We start from the raw sequence: 24,059 nt of genomic DNA on the forward strand, positions 1-24,059 counted from the left end.
ACCCTTGCCACTTAATAATGATGTAATTAAAGGTATTCCTAGAGATGCTGCTAACATACCAAGGAAACCACCATCTTGCCGTTGCTTGTTATTTAACTTAATTACCCCGTCATTCATTAATTGTTTTCTTTGCTGTGGTGTAATAAATGGTAATATTTTATTTCTTTTATTTCTTGCTACAGATACCATACCGTTTCCAAGTATTTTACTTACACCAGTGCTAGCCAAACCACTTAATGCTCCAACACCTAAAGGGGCTAATATTTTTGGAGCTAATTTTGTAATAAACGGAATTAAAGTGTTAAGAAAACCGCCTTGACTGCGCATTTGTTCCCGCGATATCTTAATTTCTAAGCCAGATTTATTCTGTTTAGCCCTATCAATTTTATTTATTTGTGTCTGTGTTAAAAGTATTGGGAAAGTACCATTTAAATCTTCATACTTCAATCTTAAAGTATACGGGCATTTATCTCTATATGATTTCGCAAGTTTGTGCTTTTGTCCTTCTGATAAATTTATTTTATATTCAACGTAAGACATTTATATAATTTATATAATTATTTTTTTTCACCAAAGACGTCTGTCTTAAACAATAACAATTTCATTTCCAATAGTATTTAATTGAACTGTTTCTTCATACATTACAATGGCATAGACACAAATAGCTGCAGCTGGCGGTACATTTAATTTTGCATCTAATGTAAGATGCTTGGGATCAGATGCAATTTCTTCTTTTTTAAATTCCAAGTTAAAATGAATGAATCCGAACAAACCCTCAAAGTTTGATATATTTAAAAGGGACCCAGTATTTTTATCATTTTGTTTGTGAAAATAATCTATTACATCGTCATATATTCTCGTTATACTAGAATATTCTGTTTCGGGGTAAAAAACACCATTTCCAACTTCAAGACGACAAGATTGCAAAGTACAATTTCTATTATTAGCATTTACTTTAAAAGTATCTAATAAATGAGGGTTTTGTTCTTGTGAATTACTTTTATTAACTCTTTGTAAATAAACAAACACATGTTTAGGATTCATTACACCAGCTGTTATTCTAAAAATAATATTGCTTTGTTCTATATCAGATGATTGTGTGACCCTTTCTCGAAGATAGTTCCACTTTTTTGCTTTCAAATAATGTTCAGAAATCAAACTATATCCTTCAGCGTTAAAGATTAACCGAGGAACCCATAAGATAAGTTTAGTAACTATAACTCTTCCATTATCAACTTCAGCTACCCTATGGATTAATTCATCGTCGTTTGTTAATTGTAATGTAATTTGAATTTGGCTAGGGGGCAACATATTTGTCTCTAAACTCCGAAAAAATGAATAATTGTTTAAAGGGATTTTACATTTAATTTCATTACCTCCTTGAGCTAATAATTTTCTTGCAGCAAAACCTTTATTAAATCCAGCCTGATTAGCTCTAGATTCAGCTACATTTGTAGAATCCAAAGCAATTAATTCATTTGTCCCAGTTGTTTCTGCATAATCTTTTGTTAATTCAACTAAATTTCTTACATTCACAACCCTATATAAGTTATAACAATCATATACATTCTTTCCATTTTGTTTTATAACTAATTGATCAATTAATGAAGCTGCATTGTTTATTACAGCAATTTGATCAGCATTATCATAATTAGCTCCGTTTGCCAGTTTATTTATTTTAAAATTTACCTCAAAATACCCATTGAACCAATCATAATATGAAGATCTATCATTTATAGTAAAACTATATCCATTTTTCTGCTGGGTGACGTTATTGTTCAGGATTGTTATTAAAGGTGTATCTAATCGAATAGGTGTTTTTTCATATCTTTCACAGTATTGTTTTGATCGAAACATATATATTATATATCTTTTTTAAATAATCGCCTTCCGGATAACAATTCATTTATTTGTAAATTTATATCTCGTCTTCCTGATCCAGATAACAATTCATTTATTTGTAAATTTATGTCCTCAGTATCCTTCTTTCTTAATTCTTTTACAATTTTATCGCCAACTGGCGGAGGTTGTTTCTTCTTTTTAAATACACCTGTTATTTTATCAGCAGCTAAATTTCCGACTTCAGTTCCCACCTTTTTGGCGCCACTTTCAATAGCAGTTTTACCTACAGTTTCTAATACTTTTTTACCTACAGAAGAAAATAAAGTGTCAAAGAAACCTCCTGCACGCGAGGAGATACCTTCTCCCGTCCAATTATCAACATGAATATATACTCCACTATTTTCATCATATACTTTTTTGTGCATTATATAATTTACATTTCTTTTATAATTAATGTAAAACTTGTTTCTACTTCATTAAAATTGATTTTTCTACCAAACACATCTGTAATATATATTCTTATCGAATTTATAATATTTTTATTAATTTCAGAATAACCAACCCTAATAGGTTCTTTTGTAAAAGGATAAGCTCTTGTTAAATCCGCAGTACTCAATGCATATATCACATCACCAAACTCTCCATCAACAAGTGAATTATCTATCAGATCACAATGAATATAAATTGTATCCACAGAATTAGTTATATTTGGTGTTAAAGCTCCCCATTCTGTTTTATTTACTTTTTTCTTTTTAAAACCAAGAAGTTTACAAAATTCTGACAGTGTAAAATCTAATGAAAAATTATCCATAAGTGATATTAGAATTTTAAAACTACTCAAATCAAATTCTAAACTTATAGGTGCTATGGCAGAAGCACCATCGAAATCATTATTACTTATTAATGTTTCTCTTATGTAATTATTGATATCTGTGTAAGAATAAGAACCATTTGTAAAGAAAATGTCTTTCCATTCCGTACCATTATTATAGCGAATTCTCTTATTATCATATTCATCACTTATATTATGCCAAGAGTAAGTCATTGAATTTATTGAGTCTAATCCAACAATATATCTTTTATTTTTATCTAAAACTAAAGGACGACTAAATCTTACTGTGAATTCACTTGGTGTATTTTGATTATTATTTCGAACCACTTCAGAACTTAATACAATTTTTTGTTCCATTATATAAAGTACTTTTTATATAATTTTTCATGTTGTTCCGGACTTAATACCTTCAGTTTTAATAATGAATCGATAATGCGAATGCCTTCATTTGTTAACTCTGGATTATTATTTCCAGCATCAATCGAACCACAAATTAACTTTAAATCATTCATTAATTCGTTTGGATCACAAGCACAAATGCCTGATCCTGTTATTACCTTTTTAAATTTCATAGATCTCTTGTTAAATGGTAGTTTTGATTTTTCTGTTAAATCCTGAAATATTTTTCTTGAATGTAAGGAATATGTTTTCTTTTTATCATATCTTTTATTTATTAAATCAATAAAATCATCATCTACCTTTGTGTTCATTACCTCTTTCCCAGTGTTCTTATCTTTCGCTACTAATATATTTTGACCATACAGTTTATGTAGATTAATAGATAAATTACCATATTGCCCATCTCGAGAAACTTTATATGAATTCCTTATTCCTTTATTCAAACCTTTTCCCATATATTTATCTTGTGAAAGAATATCTTGTAACGTATTTCTGTAGTTTTTATAATTATCTGCCTTTCTGCGATAGATTTCTTTCGTTTCTTTTTCTTTTGTTGTGAGTGCACGTTTCCTTCTCGTGAATCCTGATACCTTCCTACTATACTTTCTTATATCATCTGATGCACTATCAATTATTTCCATTATTTCTTCACGAGTCATTTTCTCATCAGGATTATCGGACTTAGTATGATAAAAATCAAAAATCTCCTGTGGTGTGTTATATATATCGTCTAATAAATCTAGATCAACCTGCTTATTTAAATTAACTTTAAATTCTTTCCTCTTATTATCTTCTTCCTCACTACTATTATCTTCTTCCTCACTACTATTATCTTCTTCCTCTAATGAAGGCGGTGATTCAATTGTAATTGGAGGGGGTAATGTTCCTGGTGCTTCTTCTTCAAACAATTTTAGAGCTTCAGCTCCTTGTATCTTTTTTAGAGCTTCAGCTTCTTGTATCTTTTTTAGAGCTTCAGCTTCTTGTATCTTTTCAACAAATCGCCTCGGAAGTAATGCCAATTCGTCTTTTAGACCAGGCAATGCTTTTAACTGACTAGACAATGTTTCTTTTTGATCTTCTAAGGTTTCAGTGATTGGTTTGTAAATTTCTGTATACATTTCCCTGCTTGCACCCTTTCTTATTTTATCTTCAATAATTTGATTACGTATATGTTTAATTTTTTGTTCAGATTCAATCTTTTTTTCTGTCATTTCTTTTAGTTTTGATAACATTTATATAATAATGTAGGATAATGTATGATAATGTAGGATAATGTAGGATAATGTAGGATAATGTAAGATAATGTAAGATTAGTTATATATAATGGAAATTCCTAATTATGAAAAATATAGAAAATCTGATAATAACTTTAAGCAATTATATTCCTATATGCCAGACTCATGTTTTAGAATGCTTATATGTGGATGTTCAGGATCAGGTAAAACAAACACTCTTATACACATGCTAAGGGAACCATTAGTTTATTACGATAAATTATACCTCTATTCAAAAAACTTGGAACAATCAAAATATCGAGACTTAATAGATTCTTTCAATGCAATTGCCAAAAAGATTAAAGTAGAACCAGAGGATATTCTATACTTATCAAATTCAGACATCATTGATCTTGATGATATTGACTCATCAAAACAAAATATAGTAATATTTGATGATTTTATTTGCGAAGATCAAAAAGAAATAACAAAATACTTTATGCAAGGACGTCATAAGAACTGCTGTGTTATCTATTTGAGTCAGTCTTACTATAAAACACCAAAGGATATTCGGATTAACTGTTCACATTATATTTTATTTGACAGTCCAAGTAAACGTGAAAATGATATGATTTGTAGGGAACAATTAATTGATCGGGATTCTTACCAAAACGCAACAAAGGAGAAATATAGTTTCTTGTATATTGACAAACCAAACAAATTTTGTAAAAGAAATTTTACTGGGGAAATTACTAGAGATAATGGAGGAATAAATTATATATAATGGGAATTTTTAATAATGTTAAACAAAGAAACCAATCAGAAAGCATCAGTAAGATCAAATTTGATCTTGACCTGACTGACTATGCAAGTATAAGTCAATTTAAAAAACTTAAACAGGAAATGGAATCGTATCTTAATAGAAACTCAATAGAAAACAATAAAATGAATAAACCGTTAGATATGGGTGGCAATGAAATAATCAATTTAGGAAGTCCTGACAAACCAAATGATGCAGTTTCAAGGAGATTTGTTTATAGAAAAGTTCAAGATTTAGTTTCAAATTATAACCTTGGATCTATCAAAGAAATACAGAAGTTACTACAAACTGAACGCGATAATATCGAACAACTAAAAAAAGACCTTGATCAGAATTCGCGTACAATAATTGATTTACATATCAAAATTGGTGATGAAATATCAAAAATATCAAAAGCACTCGACGAATCAGATGAACACACCAAACAAGAATTAGCTAAAAACATTAGTATTGTTCAAGAACAGATAAAAGAATTAACGGAAAATATGATTAAACACGATGAATTGAAAAAGAGTATTACCGAAGCTGAAAACAAATTAAAGAATATGTATAAATTAGAAATCAGGACAGAAATAAACAACCTTAATGATGCAACAGCGAAAAGAAATAAAGACCTATTGGATAACTTTTTAAGTAAATTTGCTGAATACAAAGCCGAGCTAGAAAAGTCTGCTTCTACAAGAAGTGATGGTCAAGATTTTAAACTAGATGATCTTAAAAAGACCATGGAACATTTTAAAAGCCAACTTCAAAATGTAGTTGATAGTGTTGATAAGCGCCATAGTGAAAATTATAAATCACTGTTTGATTTAACAAAAATCTTGGAAGACAATATTAATAATTTGGACACTAAAATTACGGAAATTGAAAAAAATATAAATTCTTTGGGAGAGTCTCTGGGTGAAATAAAAACAGACACAACAAAGAGACTCGATGATCTAGATGTTGTTACTACAAAGAGACTCGATGATCTAGCTGAAGTGATTCTTAAATTTAAGAAAGGATATAAAAAGTTAGAAAAAAGAATTACAACAGTAAGCCGTGAAGTGTTTCTTTTTGGATATTATAATAACAAACAACTGCATGCGAGTATGGATTATATAAATATCGGGGGTGACATGATGGAAGTTTATGATTTTAAAGATAAACAATTAGCAAGAACTATAGAGGGCAGTAAAAATTTCTTCATAATGTTCGGAATAATAGCTAGCAGGATTATAGATTACAAAAATTTCATAGCATTAAATCCCGATAATAAATCAGAAGACATACTTGAAATTTTAGAGGACGGAGAGTACGTTATTGAAATAAATATGATCTTTGACAATGTTAATATTCACCCTATTCAATATAGTCCTTTAATATTTATAGTCTGGCAGCATGAACATGGCATAAGTAATCATCAAATTTTTCCTAAAAAAGATGATTCATTGCATCAGTACAATGATAAATTTAAAACGAAATTTAAAAAAGGGGATATCATTATATTTTTTACTAGAAATTATAAAGAATGGACTATTGAAGCTGGAAGTTACGCAAGATTCTATCTAACAAATTAATATAAATGGGTATTTTTAATAATATAAATGAGAAAATAAATCTCCATTATACAAAACCGAAATCTCCTTTATTCCTGTCATCAAATACTGAAGATGGCGGATTATTTAAATGGATAGTAATAAATAGAAGTCAGTCTTTAATTCAAAATGGAAATAAAGTAGAAATTAAACAAAATTGCACGCTAATTGTAATAATTGATGCGATAAAAGTTAACAAAGGACAATGTGGATTGTTATTGAAAGATAGAAACTCGAAAATTCTTCAGAGTTATAAGACAGAGAACAACAGAAGGAATGAATCAGTTTCAATTACCTATGCTGATAAATTTAAAACAAATGATGAGATTTTTATCGAAGGTTTAAATGTAAAGAATATTCAATTAACAATTTATGGAGCTTTGTCCTGATAAGCTAGAGTATTGATGCCATTATCAAGAATATATCTTTTATCATCATAACATGACAAAGATATTTTATTTACAACATAAGAATATATATCGTGTTTATTTGACCGAATAACTTTAAATTCGTGATATTGTTGAGTTGAATCAAACAATGCCTCCTTATAATTATTATGTACTATATTTTTCTTTACAACGCTTTTCTTTATGCCTTTGCATTTCTTAACGTTAACTTCATTTTCTAATAAGTATGAATACATTTTAGACCGAAGTCCGACAAATTCAACTATAGGAATTCCAGCGGCTTCATCTTTAAACTTTCCAATTACTTTTTTATTTGCATCAAAATAAAACTTTGATTCTGGATCATAATCACTGTTATCAAATAAGTCTTTATCCTCATTAAAATCTGCATAAGCATCTTCTGTTTCTATTTCATAACAAAGCGAATCTGTATCAGTAAAAAGGAGTTTACATTTTTGGTAATTGTACTTTTCTAAAATGTAGTTATAATGAAAATCATACATTAAATATTTTGATAAGTCAAGAATACACATTCCTAAATAGGTTGGCCTATTCAATAATAATGTTTCTTTTATTCTATTGATACCATATAAGCTTTTGTTAAACATTGTTGCAAATTTAAATGAAGGTTTTGCTATGTATTTCAACAGCACATTTTCATCATGAGTTAATTTTATGTTAACTCTTTTTCTTAAATTTTCCATTGTTTTGCCGAAAACGGAATTATTCATTAGTTTGAAAAAATCCTTTTCAAATGGATTCTTTGCTTGAGATCTTTTCTGCGTGTTGAAATCAATGTATTCTTTCAACCAAGGACTTTCATCAAAAGTCAACACTCTGTGAATCTTTGTTATTTTCAACCCGAGTTGAACATATAGTTCGAGATTTCTATGGTGGGTCACGTAGTTTTCTTTTTTCATTAAAGTTGGGACAAGCTTACGTACATTACTTTTTCCTATATTAAATTTGTTTTTAATGTTATTACTATACTTTGAAAGCCATTCATCAGGTATAACAATCTTTTCAGGAGCTAAAGGATAATCATTATGAAGATCATGCAATTCATCCGGATATTCAAAGTCGCATTCTATAATGAAGTTTGTTTTACCTTTTGCGATTAATTTATTATATTGTTTCTGAGTGATCCACTTAAAATTCCCAGAGGGTAAAGGCTGGCTCATTGCCCAACCGTAGAGGTTGTTCGCATCTAAGTACATTATGCATTTAGATGGTAAATCCTTATCATAATCTTTCATATACTTATTGTTTGCTTTGCTGTAACGATTAGCAATATAACTTATTCCTCCTCTCTGACCTTTTTCAATAAAAAGATGAATGTCAATATCAGAAATTAAGTCTAATTTTATTCCTGTCATTTTCAACATTGCATCCCAAGCTAAACCTGGGCTGCTAAAATAGTGGCAAGGGTCAAGCTTGTAGTATTCCAAACATGTCTTTCTAAAATTTTCAAAAACATCAGCTAAAAGTAAAACATCCGTTTTCAAATATAGGTCATGATATTCTCCCATTGTTTTTATTTTAAATTTTTCCCAAACATTTTTAGCATGGGTGTACTCGCTGTCAGATATATGTGCCTCATTTAAAACAGAATAAAATTCTTCTTGAGAGGGTAATTTTGTTTCTTCAAATTTCTCAAAAGAATCCATGAAGTCATATGGATAAACGCCTTTTGTTTTGAGTAATTCATAATTCAGTAAGTCATCAAATTCTTGAGGTAAAAACTTAAATTCTGGAATATTTTTCACTAAGTTATCTAATGACTGCGACATAAATTGAAAACTATCAATGAAAATCAAATTGCTTATCATAAATGCCATATATTTTTCCATATTGTTAGGAATAACATCAATTTTCTTTTCAAATTTTCCTATTTGTTGCATAATAAAATGACTATCATAACCTCTTAAATTGTGAAATATAACAGGAATTTTGCGTGTCAGTATAAAATTAATATTACACTCTGAGTGAGCACTTCCCCTAAATTTTCCCGTTATATGGCAATGGTCACGAACTCGAATATCATCTTTTTTATATTCTTTTCCGCAGATATTACAAGAAGTTTGCTTTTTGAATAACGCCTCATCTTCTTTTGTCATTTTTAAAGGTTTGTTAAAATATGCTTTCAAAGTGTCCATACAATATTCCTCTTCCTTAAGAATAGCTTTAATAAATTTATAAACTGCATTTGGTCCTCTGTAAACTTGAGTTGGTCTAGTATGTTTATCGTCGTAACAACAAACCAATTTATAACCATATCCACAGTCTATATGCTCTTGATATGGTTCAGTAAATGAGGATTTGGATGATGGTAAAGCAGTAGTTACTTTTCGAGTTATAGACTCAAAATCAGCATAAATTACAAAAGGTGCCAATAATTGTTTGTGATAATTTTTGAACTTAACTTGTGATCCCTTTTTTGGCATTGTAATAGCTTGAGTACCATTAATAGCTAAACAGTTTGGCCTATGTTCATTTAATATTCTTTCCTTGGAAAAGCATTGTAGGCAGGATTTACAGAAATGTTTTCGATTGGCATGTTTTGTTTTGTTAAAGAGTAATCGATTAAAATCTTTTATCCAAACATAATGCGTTGTTTTACTTTTGGAAAGTAATAACATATCGCACTTGTCTGAATAATTATATCTGGATATGTATAACGGAAATACTTTTTTGTTTTCGTAACCAAATATATTAAATGAAATATTATTCCGAATTTCTATTTTGGGTACTTGATTTATTGTGACAGGGAATTTTATTTCAGTATAATCTAATTCATCTACATGCCCTCTATAATTACTAACCCTTTCAGAATGTGTAGTTACAGGGAATTTATAAGCTAAATGACACCATCTAAAACATTCTTTATCCTTATTTTTTATATTAATTAATCCTTTCTTTGCATTCTGTAATTCTTTGGGTAATTCAAAGTAACTTGAAGCAGAAAGAGGTGTGTATTTATATCTGTTGATATAATGTGCATCAACTGATTCTATTCTCCATCCACTACCTTCTGAAATCCAATTACCAATCTTATTTATTATTTCATCAAAGTCATGTCTTAAAGTGTCATTTAATTCAGATTTATCTATGATAATTGAAGGTTTTGAATGAAAATAAGCTGATTTGTAAATTATATCTTCTTGACTATTTTTCGCAAAAGTTATTTTTAAAAGAACATTTATTTTTATGCCTTTTAAATTGCGAAGTTCTAACTGAAGTAATTCAAAAGCATCTTTTAAAGTGAAATAAAGTTGATTTTTCGGATCATATTTATATGAAATTTTAATTTCAAATTTCTTAAAATATTGATTTGGAGATCGCTCAATTTCCATATCTATATTTTAGTATTAGAAAATATCTTTAAGCACAATCTTTACGCATATCTAAACTTATATCTTAAAAGAAGAACAAAATAAAGAAACTTTTTATTATAAAGTAGTGCGTTTAATAAACGAAATCTTTTTTTTTCTAAATAAGATTATATAAAGAGATGGGTGAATACAATAACATTAACTTATATAGTAAATTGTTTTTTAACAGTATTAGCGATGAGTTTTACTTTATCGACGAAGTGTTAAGAGTAAAACGATATGAGGAAAAAATAAAAATGAATAAAGACTTTAAAAAAGGGATAGAAAAAGCTATTAATTATTGTAAAGAAATTATAAGCTCTTGTAAACAAAAGAAGGTCGAAATCGGTATAGATAAAGAAAGAATGACTCCTATATTAACGGAGATACTTGATAGCAGCGAAATAAATATAGCGAAATGTCATGATAACAAAGAACAATTTAGCTTATGCAACGTTATTACCGATTTAAAAGAGATATGTAAGAAATGCAAAGCCGCCTTAAAAGGATATGATGATTTTGAAACACAATTAAACGATAGTATTGAATTATATTCTCGATATTTAGAAAGTTTAAAGCGCGAGGATTAAGTTGCGAGGCTAGTTTATTCATTTTTTATTCTATTATATTATTATATAATGGAACAAAAAATAGTTTTAAGCATTTTAGTATTAGAAAATATCTTTAAGCATATCTAAACTTATATTTAAAAATATGCCCATTAAATTTTGCTGTTCCAGTCTTTACTCTGTTTAAATTGTTACAGCACATTGATATTAAACCAGGATTGACACCAAGATCTTTAGATGCGGCATAAATTGAAGGATAATATGAATCTTCACCATCTCCGTTTGGAGGTATATAAGTTGCTATAACCGGTTTAGGGTTATTACGATAATTATTATGATTAGGTCTTGGACAATCGCATAAAATATCACTATTTTCCTCTACAGGAAATAAACAACCGCAACTCCATTCATAAAGTTTTTTTGTTCTAAAAAGGTAAGGCTCTATAATTGTTTCTAATTTAAATCGTATATTTTCTTTTACTTCTTCTTTAGTTAATTTAGTAATATTGGCTCTTAAAATGTTTCTATTCTTTCTAACTTTATTAAATAATATTGGTAATTTTAAGAGTTCTGATTTTTGTATATAATATACAAAAAAATCGCATTTTGTATCCATACTGTTATTTAATCTATTCATTATATAACATGCTTAAAGAAAAAAACTTCACATTTTTACAACGCACTAGCTATAAAAGATATTTTAAGAGGTTTCTTTATAACCATTTAGCTTATATTCTTTCATATAAATTTCCAAAGGTGTTGTATAATTTGTATCTTTTTCTATTTCTAATAGTTTTGTAAAGATATCTTCGATAACTTTCTGTCCATCATAACTTGTGGAGGTTACCTTCCCAATCCGCGCTTCAGTAATTAATTGTTTAACTTTTTGATAATGTAATTTTAAAATAGTTTTTTTGTCTGCAACTTTGAGTTTGTTAGCTAATATAGTAACTACTGAAGGTAAAGCTCCTACTAAAGCTACAAATATAGGTATGGCGGGAATAAGTGCAAGTGCAGTTGAACAACCTAAAATACCTGCTGTTATTTGAAGTCCTACGCTTACCCTTCCACAAAATTTATAACTTTTTCTATATGCTGATGCAAGTCTTGTTAAATAATCTATTAGTTCATCAAGATTTTCAATTTGTTTACTCATTATATTATTTCAGCATTTATTATTTTTGGCATCTTTATCCAACTATTGAATTTATCAGAATAACCTTTCCATTTAACTAGTGCTTGTTTTTTCTTATAGTCACGCTTTATAACTTTTTCTATTCTAAAAACTTCTTGTTTAGTTGGCATCAGTTCTTGTTCATAAAATGAACCCTGGACCAGCTCATTATTTAAATCCCTGATAGTATATGTTCTTGGGTTTGTATTTTGAATTCCATCAATTGTAAATATTTCTTCTGTCCAATTTGGTGTATATCCTTTTTCAAAATGTCTCTTAATTTTACTTAAACGAACACGGTCTCCAATCTTAAATTTAGCCTTACTTTTTGATACTTTTAAATCACCATATAAATTAAAATAAACATTACCTTTATTTAACTGTTTGCTCGCTTGTTTAGGTGACATTTTTATACTACTATGTCTTGTGTTGTTGTATTTTTCTAACATTTTTGGTAAATCATTTAAATAAGTATAAGTATTATTAGAGGTGAAGTATTTCCACATTATTCGCTTCAGGGATCTATTGAAACGTTCGATAACCACAGCTTTGCCTTCATTAAATGTGTGGTACATGTTTATTGTATTTTTATCTAAGAATGATTGAAAAGTTTTATTATAAAATTCCTTTCCTTCATCAACCCACAAATTCTCTGGTTTTCTGCCACCAGAAACTATTTCATTAAAAGCCTCTGTAACAGAATCACCAGTTTTATTTTTTATCGGAACAGCCCAAGCATACTTGCTAAACACATCAATAACTGTTAATAAGTATTTTATTCCTTTGTTATCTTTAGAAAAGGCTTGCATATCAACTAAATCAGCAGACCAAGTATCATCTACATCATTTACTATAACTCTCCGTTTTGGAAACTTCCGTTTGATTGGTCTGTGTAATTCATTGGCTAATTTAACGTTCCATGTTACTTCGGGGGTAAGTCGCATGTTGCGCTTATCATGCTTTGCCCCCTTCTTCCGTTTTTTGAATTTCGTGTTTGCCCCAAACCAAGTTTATATTTCATATTTATAACAGGCTTTACTACTAAATTTTTTGCTAGTTTTTCACCAATAGTTTTTGATTTAGTTGTCTTTAAATCAGATAACATTTTCTTATCACACTCACTTTTACTTAGACCACTATCGTAACAATAGTCATGATTCATACATACTTCATCTAACTGATTAACGGGTGATCCATTAACCAGTGGGTTACCTGGTCCGCAATAGTTATATCCAGGAAGAGTTAAACCTTTTTTAGGTAACAAAGGTAACATAGCTTTATGAATATCTATTGAACCGCCTTGTTTTACAAACTTAGATTTCAATTTACCGCATGAAGCACACACGGCTTTTATCATTAATCTTCCGTTTTTTGTTGTAACATATTGAGGATTTACATTATCGGTGTATGTTCGTTCTTTTAAACAATATATTTGTTTTTGTAAACTCATTTATATATATTTTAATTATAAAAAAGGACTCGTCGGTTCCCGCCTGCCTTATAGTATTCTATTTATGAGTAGTATAGAGTATGATGGTTCCGGGGGGATTTTGGCCTGAGGGTGTTCTTAAATCAATAAAATGGGGTTTTATGTCGAGCTGTCTTACTTTTTTGGTTGATAGGTAAGCTATGTCGAGCTGTCTTACCCTTTGGTTTGATAGATAAACACTTTTTTAGGCTTCAAAGTGTCCCGGAACCATCATACTCTATACTACTTGCGTGTAAAGTATAAATGCTGATTTAAATTAAAGTTTCCATCAGCTATTTTACAATTGAAATCAAGGACCAAGTTCTTATCCTCTCTAGATTATTCTAACACGACCAGAATTTTTCCCTATTGAACATAGAACAACCGAAAGTGTGTCTTGTTATGCAATTAAAGTCACAGTTTGACGTTCTCTATTTAGACATGAGATGTCATCATCATACACGTGACGTAACCACTAAAAACGTGAAGCGCTGAGAATAAGTACGGAAACGAATCAGGCGCAATGTAGCTTAATATCAGGTACAGCAGCATTTATTTGATGATGCCGTGTCAGAATCGAAATAATTTATCCAAATAAGTGATTTTATCGCTTGATAACATCACTATTTATCGTCCGGATGCGCATCATTATATCACTCGGGCTTCGCCTTCGTGATATAGTTCCTCGCGTCCGAACTCCAAACAGTGATGTTATTGAGCGATAAAATCACTATTTAGGATATATTATTTCTTAATTAGTGATATAACTTGTAAATACTGCTTGGAACGTTACTCAACAATGCATTGATTTATACTCTAAACATTTTTTTAATTTTGTTTTCCTTTTTTCACTCAAATATCAAATCTTTTTAGGGCACGAAGCTCAGAAAATGTATGGCAGGGTAGTAGTTGCATATATTTGTATATATTTTTCTCCCTCATGTACTTTAATTCATTGAAAATGATAGCTTCTGACGGTCGACAGGATAACTTCTGCATGTACAGGGGCGAAACACATACACATCTTAAGGGGTGACTATGTGTATTATGCACAGATAATGATTTATACTAAATATGTTATAAACAGTTTGTGCCAGATTCTGCCCTATATATCTGTTAATGATGTTAATTGCATTGTTAAAGGTTTTGACGAAGGACGATATGAAATAATTTCGAACATTAAATTGGTTAGCAGTTAAATAGTTTGAAAAATAGTTTATGTAAATTTAATTCACTTTTGTAAATGCTAACTTGTGTATTCTTACTTATACTCAATGCCTTATTTCATTCGGATCATGACACAGGGGTGCATCAGTGTTATATTCTATCATGTCAAAAAATTCTGAAATTCATCTTAATTTCAACAATAATGGTTTGTCTTGCCCCAGTCTCCTACCATGGTAATTGTCACATGAATTTAACCAATCATTTGGAAAAGGAAAATCTGACGAAAATTCCACGGGAGAGAATAATGGTACAAATAACAGTTATCATGTTCAACGTCCGAAAATCCGAGTTAGCGAGCAGTATCCGAAAATCATTCAAGATCGACGAAAAATGCTTATTCCAACATTAATCAAAGCTAAAGAAGATGGGAAAAAGGCATACTTGTCATATGACAAACTTTACATCAATAACAAAATGTTTACTACAGAGAACGTATCAAGTGCAGGTTACAATTAGGGGCGTGACGTCACACAGTTATCCTTTTTGCTATGGAATGTCCAAGGCATCAAATCCAAATTACGAGAGAATGAATTTATAAACTTTATTTCAAATTATGATATCCTATTGTTCAGTGAAACCTGGAACTCTTACATGACAAATATAGATATAAATGGCTACGAATATTTTAATTGTCCTCGTCCAAAGTTTAATAAAAATGCAAAGAGACATAGCGGAGGTGTAATTATTTATTTTTAAAGAATGTTATAGGAAATTTATAAGTCTAGTTTCGCTAGATAATAAGGGAATTATTTGGTTTAAATTATCGAAAGATATGTCATGTTCATCTAAAGACTCCTATTTTTGTTTGTGTTATATACCGCCGGAAGATTCAAATGTATACAGAAATATTAATTCTTCCCTACATGATTTTGATTTTTTTGAGAAATTGAACTCGGACATACGGAAATACAGAGACGTCGGAAATGTGTATTTAAATGGTGACCTAAATTCACGCACTGGTGAACTATTGGATTACATACCTGACCTACATTTGGGGCGTTTCGTTAACTTACCTATGAACGATAATCTCGCGTCTATGTTACCTGTGCGTAGAAATTGTGATAAACAAATTAATCCATTTGGAGTAAAACTATTAACTATTTGCAAAGAAAATGACTTATGTATATTGAATGGTAGATTGGAAGAGGGTTTTTGTACTTATCATGCATTGTATAGAAATAGACCCGTATCTAGTATGGTCGATTATCTGATTACAGGCTGCGATAGTTATAACACAATCAATGAACTGAAAATTTTAGAATTGAACGATTTTTCGGATCATTGTCCGATTAAGTTTTCCATTAATTGTTTTGTTGAAGGCACAGAAATTACTTCTCCTGTATGTGATAAAATTATATGGGATATTTCAAAGACCGACTATTTTCATAATGTTTTACAAAGCAAAACTATCCTGTTTGATGATATAAATGAGAATCTTTTATCTGGTGACTATGATATTAACCAATGTATAAACAATTTTTCTGAGCTTATTCATGATATCTCAGCTCAATGTTTCGGCAAAACTTTTAGAGCAAGTCCGAAGTCACGCAAACGTAAATCACCATGGTTTAATGAGGATTGTAGAAGAACTAAAGCTATTTTTTTAGCTTCGAAACGCTCATTTTTTACTTCATATGTCTGATGCAAACAAATTAACCTTTTTTGCAAAACAGAAGAATTTATATGAATTGTAAACGGAAAGCAAAATGTAAATTTCATTATACAGAAAAAAAATAAATTGTCACAAATGAGTAAATCGTCCCCTAGAAAATTTTGGAAGTATATAAAAAAATTTAAATGCTCAAATTCGAACAACAATGATATAAACTTAATTGATTTTTTGAATTATTTCTCAACTATTTCAAATGAACCCCAAGGTCAGTTTGACCCAGGAGCGTATGATTGTGAGCGTGAAAATGTTCATAGTGTAGAATTGTTAGATTGTCCTATAACATGTAATGAAATCAAAAAAACTATTTCATTGTTAAACCGCTATAAAAGCGGCGATTTTGATAATAACGTTGCCAACTTTTTTATAGACGCAAAAGAATTTTCATTTCTCCATATTTATGTACAATCTTTAACCATATATTTGATAATTGTGTATATCCTGAAGCCTGGATCAAGGGAGTGATTGTTCCTATATATAAAAAGGGGGATAGAGATAATCCCTCAAATTATCGTGGAATCACACTGGTAAATGTTATTGGTAAAATATTTTCTCTACTATTGAGAAATCGTATAAATAAATGGTGCGAGACCGAGAATATTTTTAATAATACGCAGTTTGGTTTTCGTGATGGTCGCTCTACAGCTGATGCTATATTTCTATTACATACTGTAATTCAAAAAGTTTATATCTAAAAAGTCAAAGTTATATTGCGTTTTTATTGATTATCAAAGAGCTTTCGATTCGGTAAATAGAGATGCCCTATGGGTTAAACTTATTCAAGCAGGTGTCAGCTGTAAAATGACAAATATGATTAAACTTATCTATAATAATGTACAATCATGTGTAAAAATATCAAATACTATGGAGTTATCTAACTTTTTTGATGTTACAATAGGATTAAAGCAAGGCGATCCATTATCTCCCCTGTTATTTACATTATTTATCAATGATATTGCTGAGCATTTGAACTTTGATACTATGACAGATAAGGATCTAGAACTTTTATCAATGTATTTAATTTTGTTTGCTGATGATATAGTTTTATTCACTACTGATCCAACAAGCTTGCAATCTCAAATAGACCAGATATATAACTATTCTGAAAAATGGGGTCTCAAAATTAATGTTAATAAAACAAAAGTTTGTGTTTTTGAAAAACGTAAACAAGTCAGGGGAAATGAGTTTTTTATAAATGGAGAGAAAATTGAATATGTTGATAACTTTACTTATTTAGGTGTCCGATTTCCATATACTGGTAATATGTCTGGTGCAGTAAAAGCATTGAACGATCAAGCTCTGAGAGCCTACAACAATTTATTGTCTTTATTCGATAATATTAGTCTAGACATTAAAACAAAACTTAAACTTTTTGATTCCATGATAGCACCAATTTTATTATATGGTCAGAGGTATGGGGTCTGTACAATTTTAAAGATGTGGACAAACTACACTTACGTTTCTGTAAATATATCTTAGGTGTTAAAAAACAAACTCCAACATCTGCCGTTTATGGTGAACTTGGCAGAATCCCATTATCAGTCATTTGTAAAGAAAGGTCTATAAAATTTTGGTTAAAGTTTATGAAAACTCCCGACTCCCCTATGTATATGTTATATAGAGACCTATGTAATAATGTAAAACACAAATTGTTGGGCTTCTAAACTCAATTCAATTATAGATCATTTAGGTCTTACAAATATTCGCTTAAATTACGACTGTAATGCAAATTATTTAAGTTTATTTAAAAGTAGGATTCGGGACCAGTTTATTCAAGATTGGAATCATACAATTAATACTTCACCGAAATTACACTATTATTGTAAGTTTAAACAATTTTTTGAGTTTGAAGATTATTTAGTTTCAAATAGCAATGAGACTACAAGAAAATCTCTTACTCGCTTTAGACTTAGTTCACATAATTTGGAAATTGAACAAGGGAGATTTAATGGGATTGATAGACAGAATAGATTATGTAAATTATGTAATCAAAATGTTATTGAATCTGAGTATCATTTTTTGCTATGTTGTAATAAATATGATGATTTAAGAAGACAATACTTGGGAAATATCCCATGGCCAAATGTTTATAAATTCAAACAGCTTATGTCAACAAAAAATAAATTTAAACTTTTTAAAATAGCGAAATTTATAGATGAGTCAATGAAATGCCGAAACAATTATTTAGAATTTCTCACGGCTTCTTAACGAATTCTTAAATCATTGTCTTAAGTATAATATTGATTGATTATTAACTTGTATTTTTCTGTACATTTGTTTGATTATATCAGTGTAAAATGTAAACATGTTTATAGTTATATTGCTGTTAAATGTCTTTGCCATATAATGTATGTGTGTAAATGGCCAAAGACAATATTCATTGTCGATTTGCCAATAAACTTAAAATTGAAACTTGGTAAAACGAAACCTTCATTGTATGCCTGTTTTTCTCATTTGTTATTCAAACATACGCTTCGTTAAACAAATATGTGGATGAAAAATCCTTTTTGGTTAAACAAGCTTATCGTACTTTAAAATATAAAACAGATCATCCAGTTGAATCATTAATGTATGTATCATTGTGAGTATAAAGGTTATATCGTGAACCAATAATTAAAAAAAATCATGTTTTTGTTGGTGTCCCATTTTCTGACTGACAATCATGAAAGCTGTATGTTGCTTACTAGTCATGTTTTATAGACTTTAAGCATTATAGTCAGGGGCAGGCAAATATGATTGTCTTGGCTGGACACTCCAATATTGGTCGATGTGATTGTCTAAGCTGGACACTCAAATATTGGTCAATGTGATTGTTTAAGCTAGCCACTCCAATATTGGTCAATATGATTACCTAAACTGGACACTCCAATATTGGTCAATGTGATTGTCTAAGCTGGACACTCAAATATTGGTCAATGTGATTGTCTAAGCTGGACACTCCAATATTGGTCAATATGATTACCTAAGCTGGATACTCTAATATTGGTCAATGTGATTGTCTAAGCTGGACAATCCAATATTGGTCGACGTGATTGTCTACACTGGACACTCCAATATTGGTCAATGTGATTGTCTAAGCTAGACACCCCAATATTGGTCAATATGATTACCTAAACTGGACACTCCAATATTGGTCAATGTGATTGTCTAAGCTGGACACTCCAATATTGGTCAATGTGATTGTCTAAGCTGGACACTCCAATATTGGTCAATATGATTACCTAAGCTGGACACTCTAATATTGGTCAATGTGATTGTCTTAGTTGGACACTCCAATATTGGTCGACGTGATTGTCTAAACTGAACACTCCAATATTGGTCAATGTGATTGTCTAAGCTGGCAACTCCAATATTGGTCAATATGATTGTCTTAGCTCGACACTCCAATATTGGTCAATATGATTACCTAAGCTAGACACTCCAATATTAATCAATATGATTGTCTTAGCTTGACACTCCAATATTTGTCAATATAATTACCTAAGCTGGACACTTCAATATTGGTCAATATAATTGCCTAAACTAGACACTCCAATATTGGTCAATGTGATTGCCTAAGCTGGACACTCCAATAATGGTCAATGTGATTGCCTAAGCTGGACACTCCAATATTGGTCAATGTGATTACCTAAGCTGGACACTCCAATATTGGTCAATGTGATTACCTAAGCTGGACACTCCAATATTGGTCAATGTGATTACCTAAGCTGGACACTCCAATATTGGTCAATGTGATTACCTAAGCTGGACACTCCAATATTGGTCAATGTGATTGTTTAAGCTAGCCACTCTTATATTGGTCAATGTGATTACCTAAGCTGGCCACTCTAATATTGGTCAATGTGATTACCTAAGCTGAACACTGCAATATTGGTCAATGTGATTACCTAAGCTGGCCACTCCAATGTTGGTCAATGTGATTACCTAAGCTGGACACTGCAATATTGGTCAATGTGATTACCTAAGCAGGCCACCCCAATATTGGTCAATGTGATTGTTTAAGCTAGCCACTCTAATATTTGTCAATTTAATAGCCTAAGCTGGACACTCCAATATTTGTCAATGTGATTACATAAGCTAGCCACTCTAATATTGGTCAATGTAATTGCCTAAGCTGGATACTCCAATATTTGTCAATGTGATTACCTAAGCTGGCCACTCCAATATTGGTCAATGTGATTACCTAAGCTGGACACTGCAATATTGGTCAATGTGATTACCTAAGCTGGCCTCTCCAATATTGGTCAATGTGATTACCTAAGCTGGATTACCCATGTGTGTTGTTATTGGTTTTAAACCTGGCCTATTTTGTTTCAATGATAGGTTTACATGTATTGTTTAGTTTGTGGCTTTAACACGTGTGCTCATTTAATGAATATGCACAATATGAATATGCACAAAAAAATGCCTACGAGAGCTGAATCAGGAACTTATAAATAACACTTTACAGTTGTATTAATACTTTTCTTAACCTTTAACATTGGCTAGAAGATACAAAACAAAATATCAAACGTGCAGCATGTAATAGGAACTATATTTTAGCTTTTTCTGACTTAACATTAGCTTATGACATATAATACTGAACAGTCAATAAAGGTAGAAATACTTCAGTTTGGAAAGGAGCGGATGAGAGTTTAGTGTTCAAATACGCTCATAAAGATAGCACATTATTCCTTACGTCTCTAACCTTTGCTTCACACAGTATTCAACGTTCATTTGGAAAACATTTGAAAACTGAAATGAAAGTCTAGCAAAACAAAAAGAAAGAAAATATCTTAAGAAGCTTAATATTTTAAATTTCTATTTACTTTTCGTTGGTGCTTAGAATTTGTTGTTGTTGTTGTTTTCAAAACAGAGTCACACAGTACACATTTAAAGACATGCATTGAATACACAAGCAATTGTTTTAAAATAATCTTATTAAAATTCATAATGCGCTACAAAAGAAAAAAAACTTAAAGATTTCTATTCGTTCACAATTAACGAAACTAAACATCACAGTAAAAAATAACGGATCTTCCTCGTTGTAAAAGGTCTAAATTATGCTTATAAATTTGATGCATCATGAATTGGTAATACTTTATTTGAAACAATGGCTTTTTAAGTCAATTATTATTCCCTTGTAGTTGCCATGTAGTAAATGGATCATACATGACTGATCTTAGTTGATATTTATCGAATCAATTAATCGTTAAACTCGTATGTTTTTAAACGTTTTTCCCAATCATAAATCAAGCCTTTATTTTCTTATTATATTGCCTTTCTGGTAAAAACTCATTTCTTAACCTGTAATGTCTTTAGAATAACTATAATGTACGTGCGTGCCAATACATATGTTTTGGAATTCAATGTTAACTATATCTTAATATTTGGAAATGCTTCTATATCGAATTTGAATAGCTCTCAAATGAACCCAACTATGACATATTATTCTATCGAATGCAATGTTATGTTTTAAACTTTTGACCTTAAAGATATATGTTTACAAGTTAATCTGATTAAACAAAAGACTTGACACAATAGCTTTGAAACAAAAACATGTAGATATGTAGGTTTAAATAACCAATGATTTATTTCATGTCTGGCTCTCAGCATTATAATTTGAATTATATGTTTTAATATAATTTATTTCTGCTTTAAATTAAATCAATATAATTGTTATATATAAATACTCCTGAAGAAATATCTGAATACATGTAATGAATATAAATTGTTTTGGACATAAATACTTTTAAACAGTTTAACACCAAGGAGTGTTTTATAAAAGGTTTCAGCAAAGAATGGGCTTTGACAATTATAATAGAACACAAAAGCAAAACAAAACAAACAAAAAATAAGACGTATAACTGTTGATACAGTACATAGTCCATCGAAATTACTTTGAAAATTAGCCAAATGTGTTGCAAGCAAGACACGTTCTTCCCCTTCTGCATGCTTGACAACCAAATTACGTAGAGTTTGCATAATAAATGTTAGAAAAAAGTTATTAATTCAGATTGTGTACCATACAGGTTTTATATACATTTTGTATTTATCTTGGTTTGAATTAAGTTATCACAATTATGTTTCGTAAACTTTTGACACTAAAGCCAACTGCTACAGCAACCAATAACATATACATTACTAAAATATCCCTGCACATAAATCTTAATGTGTTCTTTACAATACCATTGATAATTATTTCTTAGGAAAACTTATAAGTGATGATTATAGCTATATCAAACGTTTTACCAAATTTAATTAAATATGTACATAATTGTATTTATTGTTTCAGTAAGATAACGTTTGCTCGATGCCTCTCTCTCTTAACTACATTTATTTTTAGGCATTTTATGAAAAACAATTATAACAAGCCCAGCGCAATTTAAATATTTCTACGGACTTTATATGAAGTGATATTTCTTGAGCAACTTTACAAAACAGTAATCGATCTGAATCTAAAATACAAACATACATTGGTTCTATATACTGTGATCTATTTACAGTATATATTTTAAGTTTCTTAACATAACATCTCTCATGAATATATTAATACCATGTAAACAACAAATTGATTCAAATAACTTTCAAAGCTCCAATGTAGCCCTTTATTTTGTAAATGAACATGTGTACTTAAACAATACTCGGAAGTACAATGTTGATTTAAGTTATCACGGATTCAACCCAGCCCAGGCTGGCCGTAGCACAGTTATGAGAGAGACTTTATTTCATTTAATTGTTTTTCCATAACCATTCGTTGTCAATAGGTATTCGAGGCAAAAACTTGCATTTTTCCATCTTATTATTGAATAAGAAGCACTCTTTCGTAACTGTTTAAGGCTTAAATTATATGCAAGAAACACTTTTCTCTATTCAAATACACAATATTTGTCTCTAAGAAACAAAATATTATTTTGGAGGTGATTTAATGTTGTGCTCAACAGTGACCTTTCGGTGTGTGTAGATATATGGCTATAAACATTATCAATACATACACACGTTAGTGATACATACTTGACTTGTTTTAAAACTTGGAAAAATAAACCATTTACTTGTCAGCAAAAGTGTTATATACATAGTTCGAAATATATAGATCAGTATTATAACAATAAAGAATCAATTAGGAATCAAACAAAGTACATTGAACAATGCAATTTAGATTAGAATCTGATATTATGTTTATCAATATAACTACCGTAACTTATGTTCCTTTTATTTATGGTTCAGCGTTGATGAGTGGAATAAAAGCAGTTGATGAGTGGAATAAAAGCAGTATCCAATGCCCAAACTAAGTGAGGGAATGACATACAAATCAATGCAGTCGAATCAAATCTGTAGGAAATAAGAATGGCTATTCCATGACCTTTTAAATCAGTCATCAAGACAGTTTGTTGAAATTTCTAAACATGTTGTAAATGAACAAGATGTGAGCACGATATTGGTCTCTATGACTTTTTCAAAGAGAATTCAGGACAAATGCGAAAGAATGATATGAAAAAGTACCAGTGCGA

At 30.1% G+C, this 24,059-nt stretch overlaps 1 protein-coding gene across 1 annotated transcript in view; it reads left to right on the forward strand.

Moving 5' to 3' along the window:
- Window positions 1-5,070: 5,070 nt before the first annotated feature.
- The window catches only part of LOC132714435 (myosin-8-like), a gene marked incomplete at its 3' end in the record, with an annotated part of 28,772 nt that continues 9,783 nt past the window's right edge, over window positions 5,071-24,059 (forward strand). The window contains exon 1 of the mRNA XM_060697323.1: window positions 5,071-6,401. Within this exon, the coding sequence (XP_060553306.1) occupies window positions 5,071-6,401 (1,331 nt within the window). The remainder of the gene's footprint in view (window positions 6,402-24,059) is intronic.

This window comes from Ruditapes philippinarum, unplaced genomic scaffold (assembly GCF_026571515.1).
Source record: "Ruditapes philippinarum isolate M1 unplaced genomic scaffold, ASM2657151v2 ctg6472_1_1_1_1, whole genome shotgun sequence".
NCBI lineage: Eukaryota > Metazoa > Mollusca > Bivalvia > Venerida > Veneridae > Ruditapes > Ruditapes philippinarum.